Source organism: Lissotriton helveticus, chromosome 2_1 (genome assembly GCF_964261635.1).
Source record: "Lissotriton helveticus chromosome 2_1, aLisHel1.1, whole genome shotgun sequence".
In the NCBI taxonomy this organism is placed as follows: domain Eukaryota; kingdom Metazoa; phylum Chordata; class Amphibia; order Caudata; family Salamandridae; genus Lissotriton; species Lissotriton helveticus.
The window spans coordinates 992,933,912-992,953,948 of NC_136059.1; the positions used below are offsets into that span (position 1 = coordinate 992,933,912).

Below are 20,037 nucleotides of genomic sequence, written 5' to 3' on the forward strand. Positions count from 1 at the left end.
TCCGGGAGGTAGCAGACCTTGAGGGGGATGCCCTGGAGCCTAATGGGGAACAGATTGCTGAACTGGGGGACCTGCCTGAGCTGACCCATTGGCAGCAAGAAGGAGGCCCCTCTAGGGAAGAATTCTGCAGGGAGCAGAAAGAATGCCCTTCTCTCGTGGGTATGCGGCAGCAGGCTGCAGACCAGGCCAATGGTGTTCAGGCCAAGACACATTATGTGTACTGGGAGAATGACCTCCTGTATTCAGAGCCTAAGGCTGCTGAACCTGGGTCAGCCCATGTGCTGGTGGTACCCCAGAAGTTCAGAGCCTTCCTACTGGGGTTGCCTCATGATGTGCCGTTAGCAGGACATTTGGGGATGGACAAAACCTATGACAGGCTTGTCACCCACTTTTATTGGCCCCAAATGCACAAGAGCTCAGATGTTCATTGTAGATCTTGTCGGACTTGCCAGGCAAGTGGTAAGAGCGGAGGGAGGCACAAGGCTCCTCTGCAACCCTTCCCCGTGGTCTGTACTCCATTCCAGCGAGTGGGTATTGACATTGTTGGGTCTCTGGACCCCAAGAAAGCCATGGGCAACAGATTCATCCTGGTCTTGGTGGACCATGCCACCCGGTACCCTGAAGCCATCCCTCTGAGGACAGTGACGGCCCCCCGTGGTGGGACGGGCACTGATGGGAATTTTCTCACAAGTGGGATTCCCTCAAGAGGTGGTGAGTGACAGGGGGGACCAATTTCATATCCAAGTATATGAAATCCCTTTGGCAAGAGTGTGGTGTAACCTACAAGTTCACCACCCCTTACCATCCCCAAGGAAATGGGTTGGTTGAGAGATTCAACCGAACCCTGAAAGGCATGATCATGGGCCTGGAAGATCCAATGAGGCATAAGTGGGACGTCCTCTTGCCATGCCTTCTCTTTGCATACCGTGAGGTGCCACAGAAGTCCCTAGGGTTCAGCCCCTTTGAACTGCTGTATGGTCACCCAGTGAGAGGACCTCTGAGTTTGGTAAAAGAAGGCTGGGTGCAATCTCCCAGTAAACCTCCCCAGAATGTATACAGTTACATGCTGGCCTTCAGAAACCAGACCAGGCGCTTCAGACAACTTGCTGAGGCAAATCTGGAAGCCAGCCAGGAAGAGATGAAGCGGTGGTACGACCAGAATGCCACTCTGGTAGAGCTTCAGCCTGGGCGAAAGGTATGGGTCTTGGCCCCAGTGGAGCCTTGTGCACTTCAGGATAAGTGGACAGGTCCATTTGAGGTCGTGGAGCGCAAGAGTCCGATAACCTACTTGGTGGACATGCAGTCTCCCAGGAACCCTTTGAGGGTCCTACATGTTAACCGCCTTAAGCCCCAATTGGAGAGGTCCGAAGTGGGCATGTTGTTGGCAACTGATGATGTAATGGAGGAGGAGTCTGAGCCTCTTCCTGACCTCTTGGTAGCCTCTGAGAAAGATGGGTCAGTGGATGGAGTTAACCTCTCACCCACCCTGACGCCTGAGCAACAGGAAGACTGCCGCCAATTGCTGGGGCAGTTTCCAGATCTGTTCTCCCTGGTTCCTGGTGTCACAGATTGGTGCGTCCATGATGTGGACACAGGAGACAGCTTACCTGTGAGGCATAAGGCCTACAGAGGAACTGACAGGGTCAGGGCCTGCATCAAGGAGGAGGTCTCCAAGATGCTTGCTCTTAGGGTGGTTGAGTCCTCCAGCAGTCCTTGGTCCAGCCCCGTGGTCTTGGTCCCAAAGGCTGCTGCGCCGGGAGCCACACCTGAACTCCAGTTCTGTGTGGACTACAGGGGACTCAATTCAGTCACCAAGACTGACGCGCACCCTCTCCCCAGAGCTGATGAGCTCATTGATCGGCTAGGGGCTGCCCGGTTCCTCAGCACGTTTGATCTAACGTCTGGGTACTGGCAGATCGCCTTGACCGAGGGGGCAAAAGAGAGGTCAGCATTCTCTACACCAGATGGGCATTTCCAGTTCCGGGTTATGCCATTTGGAATGAAGAATGCCCCTGCCACCTTTCAGAGGTTGGTCAACCAGGTGTTGGTTGGGCTGGATGAGTTCAGTGCCGCCTACCTGGATGACATCGCAGTGTTCAGTGGCACCTGGCCAGAACACCTGCGACACCTCTGGGAAGTGTTGATGGAGCTGCGCAAAGCAGGCCTCACAATCAAGGCAAGCAAGTGCCAGATTGGGCAGGGCTCAGTAGTGTACTTAGGACACCAAGTGGGGAGTGGCAAGGTGGCACCCTTGCAACCCAAAATTGAGACCATCCTGGCTTGGGAACCCCCCAAGACCCAGACTGCAGTGAGAGCCTTCCTGGGGCTCACTGGGTACTACAGGAGGTTTGTCAAGGGCTATGGCACTATTGTGACCCCCTTGACAGAGCTGACTTCTAAGAAGCAGCCCAGGAATGTGATTTGGACTGACACCTGTCAGAAGGCTTTTGACACCCTGAAGACTGCCATGTGCACGGCGCCCGTGCTCTTGGCTCCTGATTTCTCCAAGGAATTTCTAGTGCAAACAGACGCTTCAGAGCATGGTGTAGGGGCTGTTCTCTCACAGATGACTGAGGAGGGCTGGGACCAACCTGTAGCCTTCATCAGTAGGAGGTTACTTCCACGGGAACGTAGGTGGAGTGCAATAGAGCGAGAAGCATTTGCTGTGGTCTGGGCACTGAAGAAGCTAAGACCCTACTTGTTTGGGTCTCACTTCCGGGTTCAGACAGACCACAGGCCCCTCAGATGGTTGATGCAAATGAGGGGTGAGAACCCAAAACTGTTGAGGTGGTCCATCTCCCTACAGGGTATGGACTTCACGGTGGAACATCGCTCTGGCACAGATCACGCCAATGCTGACGGTCTGTCCAGGTTTTTCCGACTTAGTGATGAGGAACTCCCTGGAGAAGGGTAGTTCTCCCCACATTTCAGCTGGAGGGGACACGTGTTTGACCTGGCACCTTGGCGTGAGTTTCCCTTCCACTTTTTGCTGATGTGCCTCAGATGTTTTTGCTGGTGTCCGCTGCTCAGGGCACTGCGCCACGGCCAACCCGTGCCGCAGTGCAAGTGCTCCCTATGAAAAGTGTAACTGTGATTGATATTCCTGATTGGTTCATTGGATTTACTGTCAGTCCCCAGTAAAGTTCACCAGGAGTGCCAGGGCTTGTGAATGCCAATACTGCGAGTGGGCCTGCAGCGCTGGTTGCCGCACCCACAGAAGCAGCCTTAAAATGTGTCTAGTGTCTGCCATTGCAGAACCTGCGTGCAGTCTGCTACTGTCATGCTGGCTGGGCAAGTGCACACACTTGCCAGCCCCTAAACCTTCCCTTAACTTCATATTAGTCACTCCTATGGTAGGCCCAAGGGCAGGGTGCATTGGAAGTGTAAGGTAGGACATGCTCTGGTGAGTGTGGCATGTCCTAATAGTGAATTACTGCCAAATTCGTTTTTCACTATTGCAAGGCTATCTGTTCCCTTTAGGCCAGATGGGCTGCTGGAATTATTCCACACTATAATCCCAACAGGCTCAGGGAACATGGTAGAAAATAAAGTTTAGTATGCCTGAACTCAGAATAATAAAATACTTCTTTTAGTAACGTTTATTTTAATATCCTGTGTTTGCAAATGCTACTTTTAGAAAGTTAGCATTTTCTTGCCTAACCATTTCAGCCCGCCTCTGCTAGTATGTGTATCTGGCTGTCTGGGATGTGTGAGTGACAGGGCTGGAGGATGACAGGTGGTGAATGCAAGGATTACACCTTAGTGGGAGGTAGGAGTGCCCCTGGACTCTTAATCAGGCTGTGCTCTGCCACCACAATGCTGGCTCCGCCCCCCTGGTGAGCGACTGATGACTCAGCCTGCACCTGGCCCAGGAAGGGCGAAGCACTGTCATCAAGGTACTCCTGGCTGCCCCTGTCCACATAATGCTGGCTCCACCTCCCTGTGGAGCGTCTGATGTGCCTGCCCTTCACACTGAAAGCAGAAGCCAGAAGTACACCCAACAAGTACTCAGAGACTGAAAGCAGTTATGCAAAGGCCCCCCTGGCCTGAGAAGACAAAAGAAATGCTGTATAAAAGTAGGAGCCCTGCTCCTTGTAAATCAGAATCCTGTTTCCCACAAAGAACCTCTGCCCGACTAGAAGGAGAAGAAGACGCTGGAAGGACTGGCCTGCTGAGAAAGGAGAGGAGAAGACTTTTGAAAAGACTTTGCTGACTTGTGCTTTGAAACATTCTCCAAGGGCTTGATTGAGCTTGCCCCCTGAACTGAACCCCAGGACCAGTGGGTTCTCCTGTGCTTGGGCCCGTCTGCTATCTGTGGCCGAGTATTTCCTCCCGCTGGAGGTGAAGTTGCCCCCTCTTGCCCCCTCATAGGGCCGTGGTACCCGGGAGCCAGCCTGCCCTCTTGCCCTTGAGAGCCTCGCTCCACTCGGAGTCGCTCTCTGCCCCTGGGCTAAGGCCGGCCGCTCCTCTACCCCTGCCTGCTTCATGGAGCGCCTGAGCGCGATTTCAGACCCTCCCGCCGGAATCCCGGGGACGCGAGCAGTCTGTAGCCTGGGCGACCGCCCGTGCATTTCCTTTGCACCCGGCCGCTCCGCTTTGCTCTGCCCCCCCAGGAGAGGCCGCGCCGCACTAAGAAGGGAGCCCCCTCGCTGTACCGGCGGTACTGAGGGCCTCCGTGCTGTGTGCCACCTCCCGGAGATCCTCCGCTTTTAGAAGAGATCCCCCTGCACTGCCTGGACAGAGTCGCGCTGCCCGTGCCGACTCGGCCCCCAACGAATGAAAAGAAACGCTCCTGAAGGCATCCTCGGGCTCGGGGCCCGCAACTTGTTATATCCCCGTCCACCGGAAAGGATTGTATTTTTGAGACAAAGGAGGAGACCTACGAGCCCCCCCCGGAGCCCGCACGGGTGAGTGAGAGCCAAGTGTTCCGTGACACACTCCCCGTTTGGTACCCTTGGCCCCCCTGACTGGCGCCCTACCCTCTGAGCCTGACCGCACTGCCGAGCCCGGCTCGCGTCTGACTCTGTCCCCGAGCCGCTGGGAAGAGCCGTACGCGGCGTAGGTGTACTCACGCCCGATGCGTGAGCTGCGGTGGGGCCCGGGTCAATTTCCTCCCGGAGAGCGAGGGAGGCGCTGCGAAGTGCCCCGGAGGCCCAGGGCTGATCTAAAATCCTCCGAACTTGGGAAGAGAACCACGGGGAAAATAACTGTTATGTTATGTTATGTTATGTTAATAACTTTTATTAGGCGCACAGCTGCCCCAGCAAAGGGGCGTCCTGGCGCCAGATCAAGTACCACAACACAACAGATCAGATGCTGAGAAGAGAGGGAATCAGTCAGCGTAGGCAAACAAGTGGGTTTTTATAGCGCGTCTAAAAAGAGTCAGGCTATTTAGGGCACGAATATGGACAGGGAGGGAGTTCCAGAGTCCAGCCGCCAAGACACAAAAGGAGCGGCCACCCATCCTACTCAGTCTGAACCTAGGCTTGATCGCCAGAAGAAGAGATTCCGACCTAAGAGACCGCGTTGGGACATAGAGCGAGACAAGGCCCATAAGGGCAAGAGGCGAAGACAGTTTCAGGATCTTAAATGTCAGACAGAGAGCCTTGAATTTGATTCTCTGTCTGACTGGCAGCCAGTGAAAGGATGTCAGGACTGCAGAGACAGAACAACGTCTCGGGAGGCCAACAATAGCCCACGCCGCGGCATTCTGCACCCTCTGCAGCCTAGTAGCCTCAGCCTGATTTACTCCAAGCAGTAGTGCACTCCCGTAGTCCAGCCGAGAAAGGATAGAGGCCTGGACCACCAGTTGCCGAGTAGGAGGGTCGAAGAACTTGAGGACTGGTCTCAGTCCTCGCAGAATACCATAACAGGTAGCTGCAATCTTCTTTGTGTGGCTGGTTAAAGAAAGATTGGAATCCAGCCAGACCCCCAAGTTCTTAACTTCGGCCGCTGGGACGGGGGACACCCCCAACTCGGGAGGCCACCACTGATCTCCCCAAAGTTCCGCCTGCTTCCCTAGAATCAGGACCTCGGTTTTCTTGGCATTTAGCTGTAAGCAATTACTGCGCATCCAGTTTGCCACAGCTATTAGTCCTGCAAGGGAAACTGTCTTGAAAGTAACCAGAAGTAACAGCCTGATTCATCAAGCCGAATTGCGCTCGCAAAGGGCCAGAATCTGAGAATCTGGCCCTTTGCGAGCGCAATTTGTGCATTTGGGATTCATCATCCCAAATGCAAAAATCGGTAATTGCTAATTCGCTAAATTGCGAGGAATTACATTTAAGGAATCTCTATTTGAGATTCCTTAAATGCAATTCATCAACCATTTTTAAATTGCGAAAATGCAATTTTGGGCCGCTATTTACCGAGAGGTCAGACCTCTCGGTAAATAGCAAAAACTTAGAAAAATGCTTTTAAAAGCATTTTTCTAAGTTGCATGTTGCACACACACTTGTCCTTTGGACATGTGTGTGCGCAACACCTGTTTCAATTTGCATTTAAGGGGTGCTACAGGGTGTCCTTTGGACACCCCTGGCACCCTTTAAATCGCTATCTTATTTGCGAGTAGCTAAATGCTAATCGTAAATAAGGAATACTCCCCATTCATTCCTATGGGCCTTTTGGCCCATAGGAATGAATGGGGAGTTTTTCCTTATTTGCGATTAGCAATTTGCTACTCGCAAATAAGGAATGTGTAGGAATCGCTATTTATTTAGCAATTCCTACATGAATACCGTTTTGCGAGTCCTTAATAGTGATTCGCTATGAATCGCTATTAGGGGCTCGCAAAACGGCCCGTTGATGAATAAGGCTGTAAGAGAACTACTTTTAAGTGAAAAGAAACCTTTTTGTGAACTAGAACCAAGAAGACAAGCTTTGCCTATTTACAATCTGTGGCCTAATCTGAAAACAACGTTATATTTGGTCTTGTGATAAGTCTGTACTGATATATATATATTTTTACATAAAGGAGCGTATTTTTATATATTCACAGCCTGGTGTCCATTTGTGGGGGGATTGGTACATTTTACTGTGTGTGTTATTACAAATGCTTAACTGAATAACGCCTGAAGAATAGCCTTGGCTGCTCACGCCACGCACCTAGAGGGTGAGCAAGGGTAATTCGAAGGGGTCATCCTTCGCCCTGACTTAGAGGAGAGGGTCCCTGCTTGTCACAAGTGCATGCTTGCGCCAACCAGAGACCCCCAATTCTAACAATAATCATGTAATTTTGTGTCATTTTGAATGAAAAGAGTAACTTGAAATTACTGAAATTACACTGATTACTCCGTCGTAGTTAGAATTTAACCCAGGTCTAATGTTTAGCACTCTTGTTACAAGCAGCAGGGTCTTTAGATGCACAAAACTGCTGAGCATTAGAAAACATTGTGCCTTTAAAAGCGGTGGGACCACAATGCTATGCCATTAAATGTAATCTAGGTTGCGCTACATTAGCATTGTCCTATTCTGTTGTTTATGTCTAGATTAGGACTACTCCTGAAAGGAGCCTAGGCTGAGATAAAATTTGTCCCCAGCTTTGCAAGTTAATTATGACCGCCATTGAGACAGATTTGGCACCCTGATTTTGGAAACATATGTTGAAGGCCCCAGAAGGAGAGATCGAATGCTGGCCCAACTTTTGAGCCAGTCAATTTAATGCCACTTTGCTTCCACCCCCGACTGAGTGGCTTACTCACTAATGTAAACTTACACTTTTATGTAAGTTTATGATTGTTTGCTATTCCCAAAGGGAATCACCACTAGTTGTTAAATTGTTGAGAGTAAGGTGGTTGTGACTGTGAGGAGAATGGTAAGAGCGGTTACAACTATATTGTATTGAAACTATTTGGGAATGTAAATAAACACTTATTGTACAATATTTGTACACACCAGGCTTATTTCTTTTATTTACATTGTTTATTTTGTAATACATTCACATTATTATTTATGAAACTTAGATGGTTTGTATGGGGAAGCATTGTTTTTTTGTTTATGTTCACTATTTTGTTTTGTTTGTATTTTGCCCGATCAGGTGCGAAATGTGCAATTTCTTTGACGTTATGATTTATGTCGAACATCACTACAACTATTTGAAGTGGCTTGTTTTTGTTCCTTCTACAAATGCATGGGAAGACACTTTCTTTAAAATATGGTGATGTTGAGACAACTGTGGATCAGCCCCAGCTCGAGAGGTGGGGAGTCCCTGTGTCTCCAGCCGTGGTCGGCAGTAGGAATTCCTGCAGGGCGGTGACGTGGGGAGGGGGAGGGGCAGGGAGGGGGGTAGTTATGTATGGATTACGAAGTTTAACAGGTAAGTAAACATATATAAATAAAACGAATTTTGTTGTTCGCACTGCATCGCATTTGGTGATTCGCAAATTCGTTTTATTTTTTATATGTTTACTTACCTGTTAAATTCCTTAATCCATACATTACTATCCCCCCACCCAGCCCTCCCCCTCCCCACGTCACCGCCCTGCAGGAACTCCTACTGCCGATCGCGGCTGAATATATATACATTTCGATCTTTGATAGAAACTGAGAAATCGAGAGAGCAAATGTACAATTTACCCACTCTGAGAAATTAGTTTGGTAGTCACGGGGTGCTGTATGAGTTTTTATGTTAATCAATGGCTAATGCATCATCATTTTTATAGGATCTTTTGCCTGAAAATATATCCCATGCACTTTCTATGCAAATCTGTAAAATTCTGAAAAATTATTAACAATCATTGCCACTTTTCTATCGTAGGAAAATACAAAGAAATGAATTGTGAGAGAACAAAATTAAAAATTACTCCAGAAACAAGAATTAATGTCAGTTTGCAACTGTTAACCTTCCAGAAAAATATGCTCCAACGCTCTCTTTGATTGGAAAGACATGGAGATGTCATAAATAGTTTGCATTGTCATAGGTAATGCCAACATTAAAATAAATGCAATCGTTCTTAATGGACTTTGCTACTTCTGCCCCTGATGGTATTGTTAATGTGTGATCGAGAAATGATAGGCATGCCAACTTTATGCCTTTTATCTTGATGCATTTTTCTACACAAAAATCCTCAAACAGTGATTGGAACTATTCTAAATCCCAGCCATAAGACTAAAGAGTGGATAGCTGAAAAGGTTTTTTATAATGTAGGAGATAAACTCAGGAACACACTGACCAGTGACCTCAGAAATGGTTTTAGTTGCCACCAATTCCTATGAGGGTCACACCATGAAGCTCATCCGTGCTGATGCACAGTGGCAGGATGAAGCCATTCACCCATCTTCAAAGACATCACACTGTCACATTATGTGCACTACCCTGATAAGTGTGTGAGTTAGTGAGCTGCAACCGTTACTCAGTGTCTCAAAGCTCTGCTGTTTGCAGTTCATGCCAGAGCTGCAACCAAGTTACTACATATGATGTAGGCAATGGGAAATCTTTGCAGAAGTTGTTCAATAAAGACATCCAAGCAAACCTAAGGCTCTGCCTTTCCTATAATTTCTGCTTCTTAGTGACAAAATACAAAAGAAAACATTTAACGGGGCATTTGGAGAAAATGAGTCATAAATACGTAGCTTTTTTCCAGAGGCATTTGGTTAAAGTATCAACAAGCCTGCTCACCAACGGCCTTTTTCATTTTTATTTCAATATATCTGCTTATTAAATCTTTTGCTTTGTTTTATGTTTTCCTCTTCTTGTCTAGATTTGGTGGATACCCCTGCTTGTCATTATTCCCGATCAGTAACGTTTAACACCAGAAAAATAAACAAATGCTTCCATATTATAGCAAGGACCTCCATGTGTGTTTAGTCCCCTCTCTATTGTAAAGCCAGGCTATAATCTCTCTCTCTCTCTCTGTGCCTTCGCTCTGTTAATATTGGCACTTCCTGTGTCTTTCTATTGATTATTTTGTTTAAAATAAATAGGCTTCCATGTGGAATGTAGGCTATACCCTTACCACCACCTTTCCTGTGAAAAGAGAAGCTTCTTACATTACTCCAGAGCCTCCTCTGCCAACTGACCTCAGGATATATTCTTTTGTATCCATGTATCTGTTAGACGAGGTTCCTTCCTTGTACTGTAGATTTAACTCCCTATCTCCATTAGGATACTAAATTTCCTCACCTCTTTCTGTCTCATGCCTTTGCTTTGATGTATGCTTGTTAAACAGTATTGCTAATCTTCACCAGTATTTTCATTGAACCATTCGTTGATCATTATGCAGTCAGAGTTATTCATGCCTATGGGAATGATAGCAGGGTGATTAGATAGAAAACTAACTTCTGAAGTTGGGATTTACATGTGTGTGGATTATAATCCTTATTTCTTTAGAAATGTACTCAAATGTTCCAAGGACATGAAATTGACCCTAAAGGGGTAATAGTATATGTGTGTAATGTATATGCTTTTTATCAGTGCACTTCATATTGAAAGTATATGCCTTTTTACAATAGCATAGAGCCTAATTATGACCGACACCTTAACGGGATGGAACTGGCCGACTATAAATCGTCGGTTCCACCTGCTGAATTGCGATATGACTGCCCTACAGGCGGTCTGAAACATTAATTTTTCAATAGCAGCGTGTGCCGCCGACGGATAAGGGCAGCAGCACAAGCTGCAATTGAAAAATTGGTATTGTCTGCCACACGGTGTTGGGTTGTTTAGTGGGGTATCATATGTCCCCTCCATGCCCCATAGCGGAGGGCCATGTGGGAAGGGGACCCTGCTAGGGCCCCCCACAGTCACTTTCCACCTGCCTTTTCATGGGGGCGGACCGCCATGAATGGGCAGGTGGAAAGCAACATCATATTCCCGACGGCGGTGCCAAGGCTGGCCCTGCCATCATTATGGGATTATTATCCCACCCGCCTCCACGATGGGCTCTGTGAGCCCGCTGGAAGCGCAGCGGAATTCCCCCGTGGGTTTCCATCTAGCCGCTAGTATTGTAGTATGGGGGTCGAATGGAAACCCATGATGTCGGGCGGAAAGCCTCCGACGAGCTGTCCGATGGTTTTCCGCCCAACATCATAATTATGGACATAGTCATTGTTTTTAGTAAACATGAGAAGATGAATTTAGTACTCATTATCTGATTGTGAAGAAATTAAGTAATTGAAAAGAAGCTTTTCTTTATCCTACCGTATTGTACAATTCCTCTAGTCTGGAGATGGTAAGGAAACGGTGCATGCTGACTCCATTCTCTATGAGTAGCTTCACAAAGTCAACTCGGTCCAACACCAGCGCATCCAGCATTGCTTGCTCTAGGGAGCCCACCTGCAATTCAAATGGGACAATGTGATTGATCAGCAAAAATATTGAACAATTGTATTTTGGAGGGACAGTTGGGTTGAAGTGCATCTCTCTCAAAAAATATTTTGCATGCTTGAAAATCTATATTAGAATGGCAAGCTAGCAAACTCTCCTCCAACTCTTCTAATGTCTTCTAAGGGTTCCTCAAGATTGTATTCATTCGTCCACCATTTCTAATCAATATATTAAAGAATTACTCAAACAATGCATTCGACTTTTATGCTATCCACACTAAACTCTATCTAAAAATGTTCTTTACCCAAAAAATATAAATCACAGCCCAAGTGCTTGACAATCCGTCAATTCTGGATGCCAAAACATCGTCTTAAACTGATCCCTTGTAATACAGAATTCTTTCCATCTCTCTTCCTAGCTGATTGATCCTTGACCAAGAATGACAAAACACACTGTGCTGAACTGTCACCGAGCTATTGTGGAATGCACCAAACCATTAGGCATTTTTCTAGGACAAGACTCTGAGCCTTCAGGTGCATATTGATTGCTAGGCCAAAATGGCACAGCATCAGCCCAAAGATCTAAGAGGTAATGAATTTTACATTGTAAATCAATGCAGGTAGGTAAATCACTGCTAGTAATCATTCCTAAACTACATCTAAACCATTTCAAAGCACGCTGCACCTAGGATGGCTACTAGCGTAAGAAAATGTGATCATTTATTTTGAACTCTGATCACTCTCAAATGGCAATACTTTAAGGGAAGATTTATTTAAGGACTAGCTTTCATTATCTATCAGGAAGACCATTTTGAAAACGGAAAATGATTTCCCCAAGAAACAGGTTGTATCAGGTGCCTATCATTAGCTAATACACCATTCATCTGGAAACCCCATTTTTTAAGAAGACCAAGGGCCTTATTACGAGTTCGGCAGTCCAATGGACTGCCTAATCCATGGTAGTGGACCGCCAGACTGGCAGTACAACCAACGCATTAGGACTGTGGAGGTGACGCAGCGGTCTGAGGACCCTAATATGCTTGCCGTGTAGCTGCAGTACGGCAAAGCATATTAGGAGTTTCCTCACTGCTGCACTTTCATGGTGGTGCGACTGCCATGAAAGGTGTAGCAGTGAGGAAACAAAAGGGGCCCTACAGGACCCACTTGTGCTTCTGCGCCATGGGGTAGATGCAGGGGGCACAAGGTGTGGCCCCTGTCTGCATGCACCCCCATGTTCCTGCACGAAATGAAGTGCACAACATTGTGCATGTCAGTCCGTGTAGAAACATGATTTGACATTCCCATTGTGGTGCCTATTTCCAAGAAACCACTATGGGAGCACCAAAGAACTTCCCGCCAGTGATTTAAAAAGTCGTAAACTGGAGGGCAGTGTGTTTTGGTGGTGTGGGAGGAGGGGCAGCAGCATGACGGCACGGCTTACACACTGCCAAAGACTGAATAAGGCCCATAGACATTAAATCAATCCTTCTCTCGCCATCCCATGAGACATCAGGACAGTTCCTTCTCATTGCACCTTCCGAAAACAAATAAAAGCTCTGCAGTTTGATCCCACTGCACACCTTGAGGTGTTTCTATCTGTGACAAGCTTCATTGACTCTTGAAATTCTGTAATTCTATAACAAAGATTCTTATATGTACTCCTGATTACAAACAGCTTTATTTCCCATGCATCATTATGTTACTCTATTTTTTACTTCTTTTTTGTATTACACATAGCATTGACTCCTTTATGATTCAAGGACTGATGATATCCTCCCCATCCTTTCTGCCACCTATTTGCAGTTTAGGCAGAATAAACTGTCGATTGTGAGTGCATGAAAATGGAAAATTAGTAATTACAAATGTGGTTATTCTGAAACTTCCAGAGGGGAGCCTCCATGGCCAAAGTACTGATGCATCTTCCCATATTGCCCCAAATTTGGCTGAGAGAGGGCTGAGAAGCCATCAAACTCATCCAGGAGATCACTGGACATGAGATCATCAACATACTTCCTCAGCCTTACGTGGTGGCAGAATACCAGCTGGCCCAGAGTGAACACCAGGCTATTTGACAATCTAATGCACTACAGTAGGGGGTGTAATCTGAAAAGCACGAACATCCGCCAGAGGATATCTCCCACCAGCCCCGGATAAAAGTAGTGGACATGGAGAGGTGTACCTGATGTCACATGAAACATCAGTCCTGGCTTACCCAACTGCAGAGAGGGTTCTTTGGTAAAGAAAAAAAAGTGTCCACCTGGAGATGCACAAGATCTACATCCATAGCAGACAGGCACACAGGACGAAGTGGTGGGGCAGTTGGACTCCTTCACATGCCAGGATAAAGTGAGTAAGGTAAGGTGGAACTCCTTGCTGGAGAGACAATGGTGCCCAGCAATTATGAAATACCAACACCACAGTCTGAGCCCTGTCTCCTGTTTGTTGTCCTCCCACAAGCAGTTCCCATAAATCAGACCTGTGGCCAAAGATATATTTTTTCAGAGACACCCTAGGGACTATTTGTGTCCCTTATGACATACCTTCTGTATCCCATCCCACTGTTTCTCTAGAGCAAGTTTATGAGTTGTTGAGGTTGTTGTTGGCTGTGTAAAATGCCATCATGCATGCCTTAATCAAGGGATTTGCTGCTCTCCACTATGTATGAGCTTCCCACCACAGTTGGGTAACCTGCTTTCTCTCCTCTTGCAGGGCATATATGTTACCTTCCACACTCTGATAAATCCCAGGCTGGTGTCTTCATGAGCCCAGCACCTTCTACCTCCCTTGTTCTTACCCCCTATGTGTGATCCCTCCAGAACATATCTGGTCTTGCTACCCCTGTTAACATAGCCATGGAATGGACTACAAGCAGGATAGCCAAGGTTCCTTAACCTAAGACTACTAGGATAACACCCCATTTGGATTGGGGAGTGTCTTTGTTTTGTATTGGGTTATGCCATAGTAGGGCATTTTAATTCTCTTTTGGACATTTCATTTCCATTTGGGACATTCTCTTTGTAATTTTTGTTTTGCAGACTACTTTTTAAAAATGTTTAAACGCACAAAGCTTATTATTCATTTTTTGACTCAGGCAGTACATTATTACTTTTCTTAGGGTCCCAGGCCATCTAGCATTCCTCTCTCAGCTTCAGACAACCCATCTCCTTTCTACAATTTACACTTTATTTTTGTATAAATAATCATGTATCCACATTTAACTTTGTTTTGGTGCTACTTGTATGTATGGTGTCTGAGAAGGCCTGGTAATAGCGATATTTACCGCTGAAGAAGGTGTTTGGGGCACCTTCAGAACTCTTTGTGCCACTTACTATGCTTGAAGTATGCCAACATTTAAAGGTGCAATAAGGGTGGGAGAAGGAATTGCTAATATGTGAGAATTTGTGGGTGCTTAACATATTGACAATGCCACATCCCATGGTACTACCATTGGAGCAGTAAGTTTGGCATCTCCAGCATAGACTTGTGACTTAAGAAAGGCCAGCTACCTGACGGATTCTAAAGTAGTAAGTGCAATCGGCGACCATAATCTGCATTGTGAGAATCGGGATCTGTGATATGTCCTATTAGATGTGTTTGTAATAAAAGATTGAATCACCACACTGTCTTAAAATCTTTGCATTTAGCTGCTATATTGGCAACTAAAATGTGTATTTTCCTTATTGACAGTTTGCTTATGCCCAACTTCCTTGAGTATCTTGGACAGACGTGGAGAAAAATCCTTTGGTAATGCTCTGCAGTGTGTGGCAAGTAATCTAACGAACATTAGTTATAATGATATAACATTTGACACTGAATATTAATTACAGTTTGGTCACAGATATCACTGCTAGTTCACTCATTTCCTACTCAATATATGCTAAGCTCATAGAAATCTGACTATTACAGAATTTCCACTCGATTAATCTGTCCGACCAAATCGTACTAACAAATTAATCAATCATTCGTAAAACACCCAGTAAGGCAATGCATCTTAAGTCTTGTTAAAATATTTACATAGGTGCGCAGGGCACCGCATACTGTACCGGCCACTGTTGCCCATAAATGAAGATCTGGCTGCGTGCAATATCCACTCTATTCCAGGCTAAGGCAAGGCTAAGTTGATCAGGAGCAGAGGCATTAGCACCTGTTTAACAAAAAGAATAGAGAAAACATGCATCAAACACACATTAAAGTTCATCAGCATCAGAGCCCAAGAACTGTGAAAACAGGTATTGAACGTGTACTTGAAATTGAAAACAGGTCTATGGGATATCATTACAAGATGAATGTCCACAGTATGCTCCACATGTCTATACTTCTATTTATCTCTGTAGTACTCACTACAGTATCATTTCATCTGATTGTTTACATTCATATTGTACCATTTTACACAATTGGATGCTGTAGTTCCCATTTGGTAAGTGTGTGAGGCTGTCCTCCACTTTCCCCCTTCAAAGGGCATGAGCCACAGAGGTATTTTGCTATATTATGAAGACAAGGGTCCTTAGAAAGCGAGACAATTAAGGGAAATGAACATAGACCAAATGGACCTATATTTTTACGGGAATGTCCAGCCGGACAATTTATTACCCTTATACATAAATGGTCATAAAACAATAAAACACAGAGTGATAGAAGTGGGACACCAGCCGATGTCCGACTAACACACTAGGAGAACATACAACATGAGGGAAATAGCAGGCAATAGCAGGACATCTGATTATTGTGAATCATATACCAGACAATCTATAGCATACACATATGCAAGAAAAGTGTAAATCAGCTATGCATTTAGTGTAATTATGTCGACGACGTTTCGAACCACAGACAATATAGGTTCATCCTCAGGACAGAGGGTAATTGCCTTAAGAATACACATTTGTAGAAGTATCACTAATGTAAAGATCAATATGCCATACCAGTAACGGTTTTTCATCACTCTTTTTCATCACCTTAATTACATTCCTTTCCCTCCCCTCACAGATCTCATTCTACCTCTGGATAATTTCTACGGTAAGACTCGCTGCCGTTTTTCACAGACCTGCAACACTGTTATTATCAGTCCGGTCTACTTCACAGTTTCTTTCCTTCCTTAACAGATCAACATCGTTTTTTGCTCTTTGAGCAAAACATAAACCCTTCTCTCACTTTGAGTGTTACACAATTGGTAAGCAGCTCAACTTTGAGAACTAAGACCCATCCCCTCGCACCCACAGCGCCCCATTTCACTGGCACACCCACTCCTTCGCCGATTGACCATCCTTATAATCACACACCATTGTTTCACCCCTGCTTGTTTCAGTCAGAGTCACCAACAATCACTGATGGTACGATGCGCCACTAGCTTTCCTCCCTTCGTTGTTTACACTGCCTGTACTTAGCATGTACTTCACGCCGCTGCCGTCGGCACTTTGGCATGGTATGAGTCATGCATTTATGCACGCAGTTGCAACAATGTTCTAACGACATGTTTTAATCTTTTTATGTTTCCCTCTTTCTTCCATGGTATGGCATATTGATCTTTACATTAGTGATACTTCTACAAATGTGTATTCTTAAGGCAATTACCCTCTGTCCTGAGGATGAACCTATATTGTCTGTGGTTCGTAACGTCGTCGACATAATTACACTAAATGCATAGCTGATTTACACTTTTCTTGCATATGTGTATGCTATAGATTGTCTGGTATATGATTCACAATAATCAGATGACCTGTTATTGCCTGCTATTTCCCTCATGTTGTATTTTCTCCTAGTGTGTTAGTCGGACATCGGCTGGTGTCCCACTTCTATCACACTCTGTGTTTTATTGTTTTATGACCATTTATGTATAAGGGTAATAAATTGTCCGGCTGGACATTCCCCTAAAAATATAGTTCCATTTGGTCTATATTCATTTCCCTTAATTGTCTCGCTTTCTAAGGACCCTTGTTTTCATAATATAGTACCTACCCATGGTCCTTAGCATATTGCGCCTTGGGTTCCCTTGTCTTGGTTAAATAATACAGAGGTATTTTGCAGTAATCTTCAGTCAGGTCTCAGACCCAAAGTCTTGTGCAGATTGGTCTCAGACGTGTAGAACAAGAACTGCATTAAAAACTATCGATCTGATCAATTTCAGGTTGGCAGTCGTGTACCTTCATAAAATCATAGTATTTGTCAAAGTGATACCAAATACCCTTGCCACTTAGGATATACCGCGAATTAATATTAAACATTGATGACAAGCCATTGTAAGATTATTTAAATACACAGCATAGCACTAAACAGTGATTAATAACACATTCAAACATTAAACTACTGGAAATATGACAACACAAAGGAATACTATCAATATTCCACCAACACCACACATGCTACTGCTTTGCACTGATGAGTAACCTCCTGAGACTCATCCTGCCCCACAAATATCAGAACAAAACCTCTGCTTAACATAATTGCATGCTGTATGAGCTTGTCTCTTGTCAAGTGTACGTTCTGTCCATAGTCTGCATCACCAATTCTTTCATTATCCTCCTCTTGATCTTTTTCTACCCTTTATTCTGGATATTGTTTTTATTCTGGTTGTCCAAAGTGGTGCAGTGCTTGTTTCAGCTTTGGATCCATATATTGTATGACCCTTTAGCTACAGTGTATTGAGATCAGATAAAAGGAAAGGATTCTATTGTTGCTTTATGGTTTTTGAAGTCCTAGACATATCAGTATACAAGTAATCACAGTCCGTTCGGAAAGTCCACATTACGACTGTGCTGGACATCTTAAAAAAAAAACAGCTGCAATCAACCCTTCACAGTGTCACGACATACCAGGGATACCCTTATCACATACCAGTATTTCCCTTTCTCTGCTGAAAACATTTTACCCATAAACCTTGCTGGTTTTGAAATGCTGCTTGTCTCTTTGCTGACAGCGGATACCAGTCTCTTGAAATTTTCACGACCTTCATTTTCAAGAGTATGATCAACCTGGTAGGTACTTCTTTCTGCTCTTGTGCTGAGTGTTGTCTCCCTAATCGCAACTGCATCTAGCTGCCTTGACTGATACTTTCCTAAAATGTATAATCCTACTGATTAAAGAACAGGGGTTGCTTAAATCAAATACACCTGAAGATTTCTTGGAGCTTACACACTTTTGTACTATGGAAATTCTGCTGAAATGAGATACAGCCCTACTGGCTAGTGTAGACGAGGTTCTAAGATAAACAAAGGGTAAAACAGGGGTGGACACTTGACACAACATTTTAATATTTTTACTAATCATTTTTTATTAAAGATGTAATTCGTACACTGGCCCCGGTGGTCATAGATCTGCCATATTTGTGATGTCTTTATGCACTGACACACACTACTTGACTTACATATACATGATACCCTCTGTAAATTGTTTCTTTACCTTGAGATTTACTGTACTCACTAAAAATTAATGGGTAAAAGAGTGTTAAATCAGACAGTCACTTACCCTAAATAATTTTAAACTGGAATTTGTTCACTTGTTTGACTACCTGTGATTGAGATTTAACAACAGACTGAAGTAGAAATCTTAAGTGGCATAGAGCTGTTACACAAAGAGGTGCTATACTCTAGCAAATATATCACACATTGTGTATTTATGATTTTAAATGTCGACAGTGGTCCTGTCTCAGCATTACTAAATACAATTTCAACCAAAATCTGCTTTAAATGGGCCTGTGGTTTAGAAGAATTCAGATTTTAGATCTCTCCAGATACTCCAAAACAACTGATTTTGAAGTATTATTGGTCTCTCAGACTCATGTTGATATCACTGATACAAGAAGAAATTTGGGTGAAAAACATTGTTCCAGGGAAGCAGGGCAACATGGTAGCAGTCCTCCTGGCAAAGCTGCACAGCAGTACTTCTGCGTGTTCCACAGATCCGGAGGTGCACTGAAGAGTTGGGTCTGAGGGTCCAGTATTTATACATGGTGCCCACTATGAAGTAGGAGATAGTTCTAAAGGTTTCCACCCTCAGAGGTGTTTGGTACCTTAATGCCCTGGCCCAAGGTTATCTGGGGTCACAATAGACTAGTGTCAAACCGTATGTGAGTGTGCTCAGGCAGAGCCTTTGTGATGTGCAAATGTGGTAGATGGCAGCACGCTCCGTTCATCAAGTCAGAGATGGCGCATCCTGTCACACCCAAGGGCCGTTGTTTCACTGTTTGGGAGCAATACACATTGACCAAATGCCAGCTACGCCCAGTCATGCAACCCAGGATACAGACAGCAGACACCAAATGGTGTCTTTCTAAAAGTGAGATTTTCAGAATTGTGACTTAAAATGTGGCTTTACCATTAAAGAGGGCTTTACATTACAATTCCTTAGACACCAAACTCAACTTTCCTACCTGCTCTCAATTGAAATGTTTCACTTATTAAATGTAATAAGTTAACTCAATGGTATCTTATAGGAGAAGGAGGCCTTGACTAAGTGAAAAACAAATTTAGAAGTTTTTCACTACCAGGACATGTAAATGGTTATAGTACATGTCCAACATTTTAAATTCACTGCACCCTGCTCCTTGGCTCTTTAGGGACTATCGTAGGGGTGTATTAAAAGGTAATGTTTAGGGCTGGCAAAAGGTTTATTCTGCAGGTTGAATTGGCAGTTTATGCTGCACACAAAGGCTGCAATGGCAGGCCTAACATATTTTTAAAAGGCTATTTAAGTGTGTTGCACAATCACTGTTGCAGGCCCACTTGTAGCATTTAATTTACAGGCCCTGGGTACATGTAGTACCACTTTACGAAGGACTTGCAA

General features: G+C 44.9%; 1 protein-coding gene and 1 long non-coding RNA gene across 5 annotated transcripts in view; one reads left to right on the forward strand and one right to left on the reverse strand.

Annotated features, from left to right (window-relative positions):
• LOC144818387 (uncharacterized) overlaps window positions 1-15,006 on the forward strand; it is a 206,155-nt gene extending 191,149 nt beyond the window's left edge. Inside the window, exon 3 of the long non-coding RNA XR_013607095.1 lies at window positions 14,950-15,006. This is a non-coding gene — a long non-coding RNA (uncharacterized LOC144818387). The remainder of the gene's footprint in view (window positions 1-14,949) is intronic.
• Window positions 1-20,037, reverse strand: part of TRPM3 (transient receptor potential cation channel subfamily M member 3) — a 940,843-nt gene that overhangs the window by 387,455 nt on the left and 533,351 nt on the right. For all 4 annotated transcript variants that reach the window (XM_078675756.1, XM_078675753.1, XM_078675754.1 and 1 more), the window contains exons 8-9: window positions 15,306-15,406; window positions 11,138-11,272 (exon numbers count right to left, since the gene is read on the reverse strand). In XM_078675756.1, the coding sequence (XP_078531882.1) occupies window positions 11,138-11,272; window positions 15,306-15,406 (236 nt within the window). The remainder of the gene's footprint in view (window positions 1-11,137; window positions 11,273-15,305; window positions 15,407-20,037) is intronic.